The sequence below is a fragment of the Rhincodon typus genome, chromosome 10, assembly GCF_021869965.1.
Source record: "Rhincodon typus isolate 14 chromosome 10, sRhiTyp1.1, whole genome shotgun sequence".
In the NCBI taxonomy this organism is placed as follows: Eukaryota; Metazoa; Chordata; class Chondrichthyes; order Orectolobiformes; family Rhincodontidae; genus Rhincodon; species Rhincodon typus.
Window position 1 is genome coordinate 20,360,806 of NC_063341.1, and position 15,107 is coordinate 20,375,912.

The 15,107-nt window shown below is 39.8% G+C and overlaps 1 protein-coding gene across 5 annotated transcripts in view; it reads left to right on the plus strand.

Moving 5' to 3' along the window:
- The window catches only part of wdr47a (WD repeat domain 47a), a 73,205-nt gene that overhangs the window by 53,233 nt on the left and 4,865 nt on the right, over nucleotides 1–15,107 (plus strand). For all 5 annotated transcript variants that reach the window (XM_020527785.2, XM_048602189.1, XM_048602190.1 and 2 more), the window contains one exon: nucleotides 9,394–9,564. In XM_020527785.2, coding sequence (XP_020383374.1) covers nucleotides 9,394–9,564 — 171 coding nt within the window. The remainder of the gene's footprint in view (nucleotides 1–9,393; nucleotides 9,565–15,107) is intronic.

Sequence of the window (15,107 nt, forward strand, 5' to 3'; positions counted from 1 at the left end):
TTACAGCATCCGCAGTTCTTTTGGTTTTTATTTAGGAAGATGTTCAATTTTATACTGAAAAGCTCATTGATAATTGTGTTGTTAAGATCTAGATAAGCCATGAATATGTGGCTGTGGCATCCCTTTTCAATGGGATTAAAAAAATTGTCTCGGAATATTTTGCCTGGCAGCATGCACTTGCAGGATGCTATCTAAAAGAACATTGGTAGAAGATGTGCAATAGATTTACTGTAGCCTATTATCTTGATGACATAGACATAAATTTAGGCTAACAATGGATAAAAACATTGTGGAGATAAATTGCAAAAAAAAATTATGTTGAGTTTGGCAAGGCCTGATTTGCTAACTTGAAACAAAAACAGAAGTTGCTGGAAAAGCTGAGCAGGTCTGGCAGCATCCATGAAGAAAAATCAATGTTAACATTTTGGGTCCGGTGACCCTTCCTCAGTTCTGAATTGGTGATAGTCTGGGAAAATTGGAAGGTTATCACAGATTTCCCTTGCATACTTCCAGGAAATGGCTTCAGACAAGACCATCAGTGAATCAGAAGTTTGGTTGGATACTACCGAGAATTATCATAGAATCATAGAATCTCTACAGTGTGGAAACAGGCCCTTTGGCCCAACAAGTCCACATGAAGAGAAAGCTCAAATAGTAGCTATAGAGCGTAGGGGATAAACTGGGGTCAGAGAAGTGGAAGGTAAATAGAAATGCACAGTTGAAGGAGATCGCAAGGAAAAAACAAAGAAGACCTTACTTGTGACTATGCCAGCTAAATGATCTCCAAGTCCAAATCAAGCATATAACTGAATAGCTTTTACTGTGTTATCTCCCATGTAAAATATCTTGGGTTCTTTAGCTGCTCTAATGAATTGCAGTTTACATAATCTTTCAGTGGAATTTTATTCAGATTTATAGATTTACTGCTGAATGAGACTGACAGCAAGATATTTTGCAAGGGTTCAATAAGGTAGTGAATTTCTTTTTCTCTCTGAGAGAATCGTGATTTTAAAATTTGAGCTGGGCTGTTCTTTTGAGTGAAATCAAGAAGCATTTTTCACAAAAAGGGTAGTGGAAATCTGGAATTCACTTCCCTAAAAATCTGTGGCTGGCTGGGGGAGAGGGGGAGTTGGGGGGAGGTGGGGGATGTGGAGTGGCGGGGGGGGGGGACAATCGAGCCTTCAAAACTGAGATTTGTTGTCCCTTTTACATTAGGGAAGGGAATTGTAGGGTAATGAGTTTAAAGCAGTTAAAGAGCATTGAGGTACAGATCAATTGAAATCTCATAGAATAATTGGAGTAGTCTTACAACTTACTAAATTACTGCATTTTCTAAGTTACCGTTCCCTTTTTGCTTCAGAGGTTTTCTCTGGATATCAAGAACTCGGATCCCAAAATGTTATTTGAGCATGACGTATTTATTCAACACTCAGAAAGAAACTTCAACCCAGTAAGAAAAAGTAGATAGAAAGGATAAGGCAAGGCAATGTTACAGATAGCAGTGTGTGACTCGGATGGACAGAGTGTTCAAATGTAAATGCATCGGTGAATCAGGCCGAGTAAGGTAAAATGGTAAAAAGATAATATTAAAGGCCCTTTTATCTAAAAGTATGCATCATTCATAACAAGATGGATGAATTGATTGTACAAAGAGAAATAAATCTGCATTATATAATAACCATTACAGAGACTTAGAGTCATAGAGGCATACAGCATGGAAACAGACTCTTTGGTCCAAATGACCACACTGGGATTTTTCAAAGGATGTGGAGAAAGGGAATATTGTTGTGGCTTAGTTAATACTGGATAAGATCATAGTGGCAAATAATCATGGTTTGAAGCGACAACTATAGAATCTGTTTCATTGGAGATTAGAAATAGCAAGGAATTAAGTCACTGGTGGGAGTGGTTCATAGACAGCCATACAGTAAGTACAGTGTAGGACAGACTATAAATCAAGTAATAAAGGTGGTTTGTAAGAAAGGTACTGCATTATTTGTAAAAGATTCTCATGTTACAAATTAGACAATCAAGTTGGCAAATGCAGTCTGGAGGTGGAGCAGCTACATATCAAGGAAATGTGCTGATGGAGCGGCCGCAGGGCAGCGAGATGCAGTGATGGAGCGGCCGCAGGGCAGCGAGATGCGGTGATGGAGCGGCCGCAGGGCAGGGTGATGCGGTGAGGGAGCGGCCGCAGGGCAGGGAGATGCGGTGAAGGAGTGGCCGCAGGACAGGGAGAGATGGGGGCCGCAGCTAGGAGGGGTGGAAAGGAAGCAGCTACAAGGTGGGGAAGGGGTTCAAGGGATTGCTGCTGTCAATAACTCGACAAAATTCAAAATCTCTGAAAAGCAAGGCTCACTGAGCAGACCTTGAAGGGTTTATGAGTAATACTATGTTCACAGACAGAATGTAAGGAGCAGTGATGGCAAGGGATCTGATGCGATGCTGGAAGAACAATCGATGAACAGCATTCTTGCTATATTTGTCTCTGACTTCTTCAAGAACATAGGTGATGAGTTCTGTCAGTCAGCTGAATTCAAACTGTTTTTGTAATCTGTTATAGAGTCATAGATTATGCTAATCCTTAATGTTTTAGAGAACATTGAAAATTGAAAGGTTATCCCAGATTATCACATACTTTCTCATCCCCATCTGCAAAATTGCCTGGGATTGTCCAAGAATTGGACAGTTCTCTCCTTCTGGTCTCCAAGTAGTTGATCAGACTACTTTGTTCTGGGCTAGCTATTGTAACCAAGTGTCCGTGTACCGAATATTACCTGGGCTAGTTCAAGAGTCAGAACGAAGAGAATGATTACTTTTCTTAATCCAATATCCAAGTAGCTGATCAACCTACTTTGCCTTGAGCTAGCGCGCTATCATTTATATAAGGACACAGATCCTTATCAGTGCTTGCTATTCACATGATCAGTTCTGGATAGGCCAAGCCTGCTTTCTCAAGGCTGTGATTGGCCAGTTGTCTTTTGGGAGCCTCATCAAGTTTTTAATCATCATACATAGCTAGTTCTCTGTTCTCAAGTCCTCTCACAACTAATGAAATGATAATTTCATCTCCACCGATTTCTCAGTTTCTGAACAACGAGCCAATTCGGTGTGTTAGTTATAAACTTAACAGTGTCTTTCATCTGATCAGTTTAGTATTTGATCTTAACTTAAAAGATGATGCTCTAGTTTTTGTTCATTCAATTCTTTCATTGCATTGTAACTGTATTATTAATCAAATTATAAGCTTGGAATTAAGATAGCCAGACTGCAGGAATTAAAGATCACTTAAACATTGATTTCTGCAACCAAACTTCATGCCAGTCATTATAAGTTAATAGGATCAATTGAACGCCACATTACAGATTCAGCATGTTCCACCCTGGCCACTCCCAGAAGCTTGTTTGTCACACCATTTGCAGGGGTACTGGGAAAAGAGGGAGATTGCTTCCAAGCTTGAGAGTCTGAACAACTAACTGGTCTTCCTATTCCTAAATTTCTGATTTTTCCAGCTTTTGCACATTGATCTGATGAGCAAGAAAAAAATGAATCTGTAGCAAAAAATGTTGGACATGCAAGGTCTAACATTATCATTTGAAAAATGCTATATTCCATTATCAAGGAGGTAGTAACAGGACATTTAGCAAAGCACAATACAATCAGAAAGAGTTGACGTTGTTTTGTGAAAAGGTAATTGTATTTGACAAATTTAATTCGAGTTCCTTGAGGATGTAACAAGCAGCATGGATAAAGGGTTCCAGAAAATGACAATATAATTTTGGATTTCCAAATAGTATTAGATAACGTAAAAGTTTACTTGTGATCTGGTTGCTGGTGTCTGCAAAGCAGAGTTGCTATCCTGGGGTAAGGAACCTGTATAACAGATGGACAGGGGAGCTACCATAAAGTTTGAATCTAACACCAATCTTCTGAGGAAGGGCCACTGAATCCGAAACTTTCACTCTGATTTCTGTTCACAGATGCTGCCAGACCTGCTGAGCTTTTCCAGCTATTTCTGTTTTCATTTCTGATTTACATCATCCACAGGTGTTTTTACTCACCATTCTTTTGGCCTCCTGGTTTTTACCACATTCAGTCAGTTAATGAGATGCAATTGCCAGACTTAACACAGAACAGTACAGCACAGTACAGGCCCTTCAGTCCATGATGTTGTGCCAACCTATTATCTTACTAAGATCAAACTACTCTGCATACCATGCATTTTACTATCCTCCGTGTGCCAATCCAAGAGTCGCTTAAAAGTCTCTAAAGTATCTGACTGCACTACCACTGCCTGCAGCGCATTCCACATGCCCACCGCTCTCTATGTAAAGAACCTACCTCTGACCTCTCCCCTAAACTTTCCTCCAATCACCTTAAAATTATGCCCCCTCGTAATAGTCATTTCCATCCTGGGAAAAAGTCTCTGGCTATTCACTCTATCTATGCCTGTCATCATCTTGTACACCTCTATCAAGTCACCTCTCATCCTTCTTCACTCCAATGAAAAAAGCCCTAGCTCCCTCAACCTTTCCTCATAAGACCTGCCCTCCAGTCCAGGTAGCATCCTGGTCAATCTACTCTGCACCCTCTCTAAAGCTTCCACATCCTTCCTATAATGAGATGACGAGAACTGAACACAATATACCAAGTGTGGCCTAACCAGGGTTTTATAGAGCTGCAGCATAACCTCGCGGCTGTTAAACTCAATTCCCCTGCCAATGAAAGCCAACACACCATACGCCCTCTTTACAACCCTATCAACTTGGGTATTAACTTTGAGGGATCTATGGATGTGGACCCCAAGATCCCTCTGTTCCTCCACACTGCCAAGAATCCTGCCATTAACCCTGTGTTCTGCATTCAAATTTGACCTTCCAAAATGAATCACTTCACACTTTTCCAGGTTGAATTCCATCTGCCACTTCTTTGCCCAGCTCTGCATCCTGTCAATGTCCAGTTGCAACCTACAACAGCCTTCCATGCTAGCCACAGCTCCACCAACCTTCATGTCATCAGCTGCACCAATTCAGCATACAAACATCCCACACCCAGTCCAAGTCACTGCCAAAATAAGTTGTTACGTTAAAGCACACTTTGGGCTCACCACCTGCCTCATGCTGTTTTTGATTTGGTGTTCTGCCAGAGCAGAGAAGGAAGACCCCCTGACTCCAAATATTTGTTCTATGATCCAATCTATGGCGGTCGCAAGGCACAAGTTGAGAATCCCTGATATAGTGCCTTTCATCACAAAAGGACGTTCCAAAGCACACACAGCTCTTGAAGTTTTTTTTAATGTGGTAATATTAGAAAGCACAACAATCAATTTGATACAGCAAAGTGCAATGATGAGATAATGATCAAATCGTTATTTTTTGTGATGCTGGTTAGGGTTAAGTATTAGCCAAGATAGTAGGGAGAATTTCCCTACTTTTCTTCAAATTGTGTAATGGTATCTTTTAAATCTACATAATTGGGTAGACATCATCTTGATTTAACATCTTATTGTAGATATGGACAACAAGCAAAAAGATGATTGATAAGCTGCATGCATTTGAAATGTGGATATATAGGATTCTCTGCAGATCCAAACAGATAAACTAATTGCTGGAGACAATAGGAAATTTGTACATAATGTGAAAGGGAGAAAGACCTAGTATATTGGTCACAGCATTAAAGTAAATAGTAGACAGACATTTATTTTAAGGAAATATTGTAAGAAAATGTAGGACAGGTAAGCAGAAGGAAAATATTGATGACAGAAATGGACTGGTGTTGTTGACCTACGTGGAATGTGTAAGGGCAGCACAGGATTGACAGAAGGGAAAGATCCATGCTTGTCAACTTTCTAGAAATAAGATGACACCAACAAATAAATAAACAAAATGTTCACGCCTTCAACAGTACAGACATCCTGAGTATGTCCTGAAGTGTCAGTTTAAATTATGTACTCAATTTGAGGCAAGTGTAAAAAAGCTGACACCTTACGATTGTGGTCTCCAGTAGATCATGATTGACTCTCTGTGCACAACTCTGACCATTGGCTTCACTATCTATCTGCATTCCTTCGCCGTGTGTATCTCTTGCATTTGATCTCACTGCCTGCCCACATTCTCTCACTGTGCACCCATTAATCGCAATATTGCACTTCCAAAAGGTGTGCGGCTGGAGAAAATTGCATGTTCGTAACAGACTTTGCCGGTTTGTTGAATCATGCTTTGGTTTGGTCAAGATGGACTATAATTGCAGGGTAAAGTAAGTTTTTTGTGACAACACAAACAAATAAGAAATGTACTAAGAACTGATGTTTGAGGCTAGTGTAGAGTCATACAGCTGTACAGCATTGAAACAGATCTTTCCGTCCAACTCGTCCATGCCAACCAGATATCCTAAATGAATCCAGCCTCTCTCAACCCTTCTTATTCATATACCCATCCATGTGCCTTTTAAATGTTGTAATTTTACAAGTCTCCACCATTTCCTCTGGCACCTCATTCCATACACACACCATCCTCTGCGTGGAAAAAGTTGTCTCTTAGGTCCCTTTTAAATCTTTTCCTCTCACTTTAAATCTATGTCCACTAGTTTTGGACTCCCCCATCCCGGGGAAAATACCTTGGCTATTCACCCCATCATCATGCCCTTCCTGATTTTATAAACCTCTGTAAGGTCACCCCTCAGTCTCCGACGCTCCAAGGAAAATAGCCCCAGCCTATTCAATCTCTCCCTATAGCTCAAACCCTCCAACCATGGCAACATCCTTGTAAATCTTTTCTGAACTCTTTCAAGATTCACAACATCTTTTCAATAGCAGGGAGACCAGAACTGCACGCAGTATTCCAAAAGTGGCCTAACCAATGTCCTGTATGGCTGAAACATGATCTCCCAACTCCTATACTCAGTGGACTGACCAATGAAGACAAGCATACCAAATGCTATCTTCACTACCCTGTCTACTTGGGACTCCACTTTCAAGGAATTATGAACATGCACTCCATGGTCTCTTTCTTCAGCAACACTCCCCAGGACCTTACCCTTAAGTGTATAAGTCCTAGCTTGATTTGTCTTTCCAAAATGCAGTACCTCATATTTATCTAAATTAATCACCATATGCCTCTCTTCAGCCCATTGGTCCATCTCATCAAAACCCATTGTACTCTGAGGTAACCTTCTTCACTGTCCACTACACCTCCAATTTTGGTGTTATCTGCAAACTTACTAACCATACCTACTATGTTCACATCCAAATCATCTATATAAATGACAAAAAGCAGTGGATCCAGCACTGATCCTTGTGGAACACCACTGGTCACAGGTCTCCAGTCTGAAAAGCAACCCTCCACCACCACCCTCTGTCATCTATCTTCAAGCTGGCTCTGTTTCTAAATGGCTAGTTCTCCCTGTATTCCACGTGATGTAACCTCATTAACCAGTCTGCCGTGTGGAATCTTGTTGAACACCTTACTGAAGTCCATATGGATCACATCCACTGCTCTGCCCTCATCAATCCTCTTCATTACTTCTTCAAAACACTCAATCAAATTAGTGACACATGATTTTCCATGCACAAAGCCATGTAAATCTCGTGTATTACAGTATTAGAAATAAAGAAGGCTATTCAGTCCATCATGTCCATGGGAACTATCTGCAAGATCAGCTCAGCTGGTCTTGCTCCTCTTCCTGTGTTCTGTGTACCTGTAGTTTTCTTCTTCCACTACTTATCTATGTGCTGGATGAAGCAACAGATTGATGTCATAAACTGCAAGTTGAAGCGATTGAATGATGAACTTAGGCTATCTAAAAATGAACCAAAAATGTACAACTTCCATGTGGAACAGGAAGTTGAATTGCTGTTCACAAACATAAAAGCTAAGAGCACTTGTCATTATATATCACCAAAATATAAGGAAAAGTAAAAAGGGGAATTTGGAACAACACTACACAAGTGATACACAGTAAATTCAAGGATAGTTTTGCCTTGATCAGCATGCTTCAGATGAATGCTGTTTGGAAAGCTCAACAGTAATTTTTGACTGGACCAGCAGCATAAGGAAAGGCTTACACTGAAGCATCATTTTTTGTTTGCCATTTTCTGGCAAAACACGAGATCATCCACAGGTGGCAAAGATATTAAAAGAGCAATAATAGCAGGCACTGACTCTTTATTCATTGACGACTTTAAGAGCAATGAAGAAACAATAATGGCAATCCAGAACAAGTCGCTCGGTGCATCCACAGTAGCAGGACAAGTGGAACCTTTGTCTGAAGACATGTTTCGGCAACAGTTGGACCTGAAGGACTGAATGCTTCTCATTTCAGTTCTTTGAATCTGTCGACACAATCCAACTAATAGTTTTTGTATGCATGGTTTTTAAGGACATACCAGCTAAAGAGAATCTTCTCACCTAAATGCCCCTTAAAGAGAACAAGTGATGAGGTATCTACAAAAAATTCAAAAAATATGTGCATAAGAAAGACATTCCAATCAAGAAACTGGATTCCATTACAACCGATGTTGCCGTAGCCATGCTTGGAGCAAATGCCGGTTTTGTTGCATTTTGTAGAAATGCTCCTGATTTCCCTTCTCTTATCAATTATCACTGTATAATCCACCATTAAGCACTTCTTTCATGTGACGTAAACTATTATTAAGAAAATAAACTCACTCAATTCAAGCAAAAGCCCGTGACTGCTTATTAAACTCTAACTCAACAAACTCCATATTACCTATGGTGAGCTTAACCGCCTACATCAGCATGCATGATAACTTGAGGGAATGTCCTGCAAAGATTTTTAGATCTGGTGCCTGAAATAGTTACCTTCCTTAAATCAAGGGATGAAGTATGCAGTGAGCTGTCCGATTTTTGGGTTCCTTACAGACATAAGGTCAAAACTAAACAAGCCGAACTGTGAACTGCAGGGAAAAAACAGAGACTCAAAACATGATCGGTGCTGTAAATACATTTAAATTGAAATTGGGTCTGTGGTCCTCCCATTAAAAAAAAAACTCTGCAATATTTCCTGAGTCAGGAGAAAATACTAGCAAAAACTCAAAGCCAAAGGGAAATGGTTTCACCCAGAAAAGTTGCGTGCATATCTGAGGAAGTTAGAGGAATTCAACAGAATTAGCAGTGACAAAACAAATTATCATATTTGTCAGAAGTCCATTCCTTCAAGTAGATATTGGTGGGTTAATTATAAAATTCCAATAGTATTTTCACTACACTTGCTAAAATGATTTCATGTTTTATGCATGTTTGAAAATATACTGAATTACATTTATGCATTGTAAAATAGTCTAATGAAGAATGAGATTTACTTGCCTGAAAAGGTTTGTGATGTCTGGTTGCTACAAGAAGAAAAACCTAAATGAGTAATATGTTTTTTTCACAGGTCCTGATTTGGAGTTCAGCATGCATGATGGTACAATCCGAGACCTTGCTTTCATGGAGGGCCCCGAAAGTGGAGGGGCGATCTTAATCAGTGCTGGAGCTGGAGATTGTAATATTTATACAACAGATTGCCAACGAGGCCAGGGATTACATGCACTTAGTGGACATACAGGTTTGAAATACCTTAAATTGATATTGCTTTCATAACTAGAAACAGTTGATAGATGAAAATAATACTTTTTTTGAATGAAAAGTGACTTTTTTGTAACTCTAAAACTTGAATCAATTATGGATCATACCTATTACTGTCCAGGATTCACTGTGATTACTATGTGAGAAATCTTGTTTGAATTTTTTACGCTGAATTTAATAGTAGAAAATGTATTTTAATATGTAATGTATTGGGAGCTAGGGATCTGTCATCATCTGCATTTTAGACTCCTTAAAATAGGCCTTGAAAGGCAAGGTTGCAATAATTGCTCTGGTTGTCCTCTATCTTGCAAAATAGATATTTATTCCCTTTTTCTTAAATAATTATTTTATGTTATAGAAAATAATGCCATGTACCAGGATGAATAGATGGCCTGAATTTGTTGCCTCAACTGATTTTTGCACTTGTGTTTTTCATGTTTCATCACTGCCTTTTTTTTCTTAAATACAACAAATTAGAAGATTCTCCTTCTTCATGATTTTAATTTCCAAGAACAAATAAATAAGAATGTAATAGTATGGTATTAGTTAGAGATTAATTTTTTCAGTGCACTATAAAATCTAATGCTATACTTGCCAAAAGCTATTGAAATTAAACGAGAAGAAATGAATTTGAAGACAAACAAAAAATATAATTTTCATTCAGGCTTCTTTGCACATTATTATACAGAATTGTCTCAATGTGAAAATGTTGACAATTCTTGTCAGAGTTTTGCCTTTTTAACAGTTTTACTTTGATCATGTATAATCGGGAAAAATACATCAGATTAAAAGTAGATGCTCATGAAGAATAATTGTAAGCTTGTGTGTAAGAAACTTTTAGAAGCAAGCAAAACAGATCCTAAGAGCTTCTTCATAAATGCAGGAAAGAGGAGATTAGCAGAAGTTGGTCTTTAGGGGGTGAGACAGGACAAATTATAGTCGGGGGAATAAGAAAATGACAGACATTAAACAGATATTCTGTATTTGCTTTCACATAAAAGACACACAGAGCATTATCAAAAATAGTGGACGCCAAAAGGCTTTCTTTTGTGAGGAACCTAAAGTTATTCAATTTCAAAAAAAATGTTGGAGAAGTTAACGGGACTATACATGTTAGGTTTCTAAAAAAAGGCAGGTGGAAAAATCTTGGATGTTTTGTTTGTGATCTTTACAAACTCACTAAATTCTAGAAGGAATGGATTGGAAACTAACAAAGGTAATACAACAGTGATGTTCAAGAAAGGATAGAGACAGAAATTAGGATGACTTAGACCAGTTAGCCTAACATCAGTTATTGAAAGAAAATGTTAAAAGTTATTATTACTGAGGTGTTACAAAGTGCTTGGAAAATCAGGATAAGATCAAACAGAGTCAACATGATTTATGAAATGGACATGATGTTTGATAAATTAATTGTGAGTTTTGAAGATGCAACTAGCAGGGTAGAAAAGGGGGAACCAGTAGACGTCATATTTATACTTCTCAGCACATCCAAATGTAAGGTGCTACATAAAACATTATCACAGAAGATGAGAGTGGAGTGGTGGAGTTGTAGATAATGAGGAAGGTTGTCAAAAGATAAAGAATGATATAGATCAGTTGGAAAGTTGGGAAGAAAACTAGCAGATGGAGTTTAAACTGGACAAGAGTGAGGTGATGGGACGTCAAATGCAAGAGGAAAGTGTACAGTAAATGGCAGAACCCTTAGAAGCAGTGATATACAGAAGGATCTTGGGATCCAAGTCCATAGCTCCCTGAAAGTGGTGACAAAAGTGGATAAGATGGTAAAGAAGATGTACAGCATGCTTGCCTTCATCAGTTGGGGCAGTGAGTATGAAACGTGACAAGTCATGTTGCAGCTGACTAAAACTTTACTTCGGCCACATTTGGGGTATTGTGTGCAGTTCTGGTCACCACACTATGGAGTCATTGAGTCATACAGCACAGAAACAGACTCTTCAGTCCAATCAGTCCATGCCGAACATAATCCCATAACATAAACTAGTCCCACCTGCTTGCTCCTAGCCCAGATCCCTCCAAACCTTTCCTATTCATGACCTTATCGAAATACCTTTCAAACGTTATAACTGTACCTGCTTCCACCACTTTCTCTGGCAGATCATTCCACTTCTGTCAGTGTTAAAAGAAAGTTACCCGTCATGTCCTTTTTAAATCTTTCTCTTCTCAACTTAAAATTGTGCCCATCTAGTTTTGAACTCCCCCACCTTAGAGAAAAAACCCTTGTCATTCACCTCATCTATGCCCCTTGTGATTTTATAAACCACAAGGTCCTGCCTCCATCTCCTACTCTCCAGTGAAAAAACTCCTAGCCTTTCCAGTCTATTTTTATATCTCAAACTCTCCATTCCCGGCAACATCCTGGTAAATCTTTTCTGAACCTTCTCCAGTTTAATAGTATCCTTCCTATAACAGGGTGACGACAAACTGAACACAGAACTCCAGAAGAGGCCTTACCAACATCCTGTACAACCTCAACATGACATTTAAAGTTTTGGCAAAGATCTGTAGCTCATGTTGTGGGTGAGGTTATTGACTTGCTGGCCATCTGGCTTGTTCTCGTTCTGACGTTTCGTCATCGTGCTAGGTGACATCATCAGTGAAGCCTCTGATGAAGTGATGTTATTCTACTCCGCTGGGAATTTATACTATCTGGTCCATTATAGTGAGTAGTGTCATTTCCGGGTTTGATCTGAATGGTTTTGTATATGGGGTCCAATTCTGTATGTTTGTTGATTGCATTATGGGTGGAGAATCATGCCTCTAGGAATTCCCATGCGTGTCTATGTTTGGCTTGGGCTCCCATGGTTACCTTGTTCCAGTTAAACTGATGGCCTTCATTGTCCGAGTGTACCAACATTAGGGAGAGTTCATCGTGCTGTTTTGCTGCTAGCTATGTTCCTGGGTAGTTTCCTTCCTGTCTCTCCGATGCAATGTTTGTGGCAGTCTTTGCATGGTATTTTGTAAACTACGTTAGTTCTGCATGTTGTGGGAATGGGGTCTTTAATCTTTGTAAGTGTTTGTCGTAGAGTGGTTGTGGGCTTGTGGGCTACCATGATTCCTAGTGGTCTTAGGAATCTTGTCAGTTCCAATATGTTCTTGATGTAGGGCAGTGTGGCCAGTGTGTTAGGGTGTACTGTGTCCTCCTGTTGTTGTCTATTTAGCAGGCATTTGCGGATAAAGTTGCGGGGATATCCACTTATAGTGAGGATTTTGTATAGGTACTCTTCCTCTTTCCTGCGTAGAGATGGAGTGTTGCAGTGTGTCCTGGCCTGTTTAAATAGTGTCCTAATGCAACTTTGTTTGTGGACGTTGGGGTGGTTGCTGTGGAAGTTGAGGATTTGATCAATATGGGTTGATTTTCTATATACTGAGGTTTGGAACTCCCTGTTGGCCATACGCTCAACTTTAACATCCAGAAATGGAAGTTGATTGTTGTTTTCTTCTCCCCTTGTGAATCTAATCCCTGCAAATACACTGTTGATGAGGTGATAGGTCTCTTCTAACTTCATCCGCAGATGCTTACTAAATAGACAAGAACAGGATGACACAGTACGCCCTAATACACTGGCTACACTGCCCTACATCAAGAATATATCAGAACTGACAACAAGACTCCTAAGACCACTAGGAATCATGGTAGCCCACAAGCCCACAGCCACTCTACAATAAACTCCTACAAGGATTAAAGACCCCATTCCCACAACATGCAGAACTAATGTGGTTTACAAAATACCATGCAACGACTGCCACAAACATTACATCGGACAGACAGGAAGGAAACTAGCCATCAGAATACATGACAATCAACCAGCAGCAAAACGGCACGACGAACTCTCCTTCATATCTGTACACTCAGACAATGAAGGCCATCAGTTTAACTGGGACAAGGTAACCATAGTAGCCCAAGCCGAACACAGACATGCACAGGAATTCCTAGAGGTATGGTTCTCCACCCGTAATGCAATCAACAAATATATAGAATTGGACCCTATATACAAACCCAAATAGATCAAAATCGGAAATGACAGTACACACCATAATGGACCAGACAATATAAATTCCAAGTGGAGTAGAATAACATCGCTTCATCAGAGGCTCCACTGATGATGCTACCTAGCATGGTGACGAAACATCTGAACGAGAACAAGCCAGCTCAGCGAGCAAGTCAACATCCTCAATATGACATGCCAACCACTCTGTCTACCTTTATCACAAATTTCAAAGAAAAATGTACCTGAACCCCTAGGTCTCTCAGTTCTACAACACTACCCAGGGCCCTACCATTAATTGTATAAGTCCTGCCCTTGTTTGTTTTACCAAAATACAATACATCTATCCAAATTAAACTCCATCTGTCATGCCTCAGCCCATTGATCAAGATCTCTTTGTAATCTTAGATAACCTTCTTCACTGTCCACTGTACCACCAATTTTGGTGTCATCTGCAAACTTACTAACCATGCCTCCTATGTTGTCATCCATATCATTTATACAAAAGTGGACCCTATACTGATTCCTGTGGAATACCGCTGGTCACAGGCTTCGAAGCCGAGAAACAACCCTCCTCCACTACCCACAGTCTCCTATCATAAAGCCAATTTTGTATCCAATTGGCAAGCTCATCCTGAATCCCATGTGATCTAACTTTACTGCTTATTCCATTTAATAAATGGAGGATGTGGAGGTAGTGGAGAGGGTACAAAAGACATTTATTAGGATGTTGTCTGGATTGGAATGTAGGAGAGGTTGGACAAACTTGGTTGTTTTCACTAGAGCATTGGAGGTTGAGGGATGACCTGAAAGAAGTACATAAAGTTATGAAAGGCGTTGATAGGGTAGACAGTCAGAGTCTTTTTCTCAGAATGGAAATGTCAAAAATGAGGGACATAGGTTTAAGGTGAGAGGGATAAAGTTTAGAGGAGATATGTGAGGAAATTTGTTTGCACAGAGGGCCGTAAGTGCTTGGTCTGTGTGGTTAGGGGAGGTGGTAGAGACAGATATGTTAGCAAAATTTGAGGCATCTAGACAGGCACGTGATTAGTCAGGGAATAAAGGGATACGGATCATGTGAAGGCAGATCATGGTCGGCACAGACATGGTGGGCTGAAGGGCCTGTTCCTGTGCTATATTGTTCTGTGTTCTGAGAGCTCATGTAATTGAACATATTTGCATAGATAAGGACATTAGTGAGGCCTCTTCTGGATACTGTGTCCAGTTCTGGTCACCCAATTATAGGAAGGATAAGTTAGAGTGTGTCAAGAAGAGATTTACCAGCATGTTACTGGGTATGGAAGGTTTGAGTTTAAAAGAAAGGCAGGATAGTCTGGGACTCTGTGACTATATTACTCTGAGACAGATGCTTGGCCATTGAGTAGAAAACAAAGAGCAAAAATAAAGCCAATATTTTCAAATGGCAGGCTTCTTGGGCCTCGGCTATTTACAATCTAGCATAATAACTTGGATGAAGACAATAATCCATCAAAGTTTGCTGATAATACAAAGG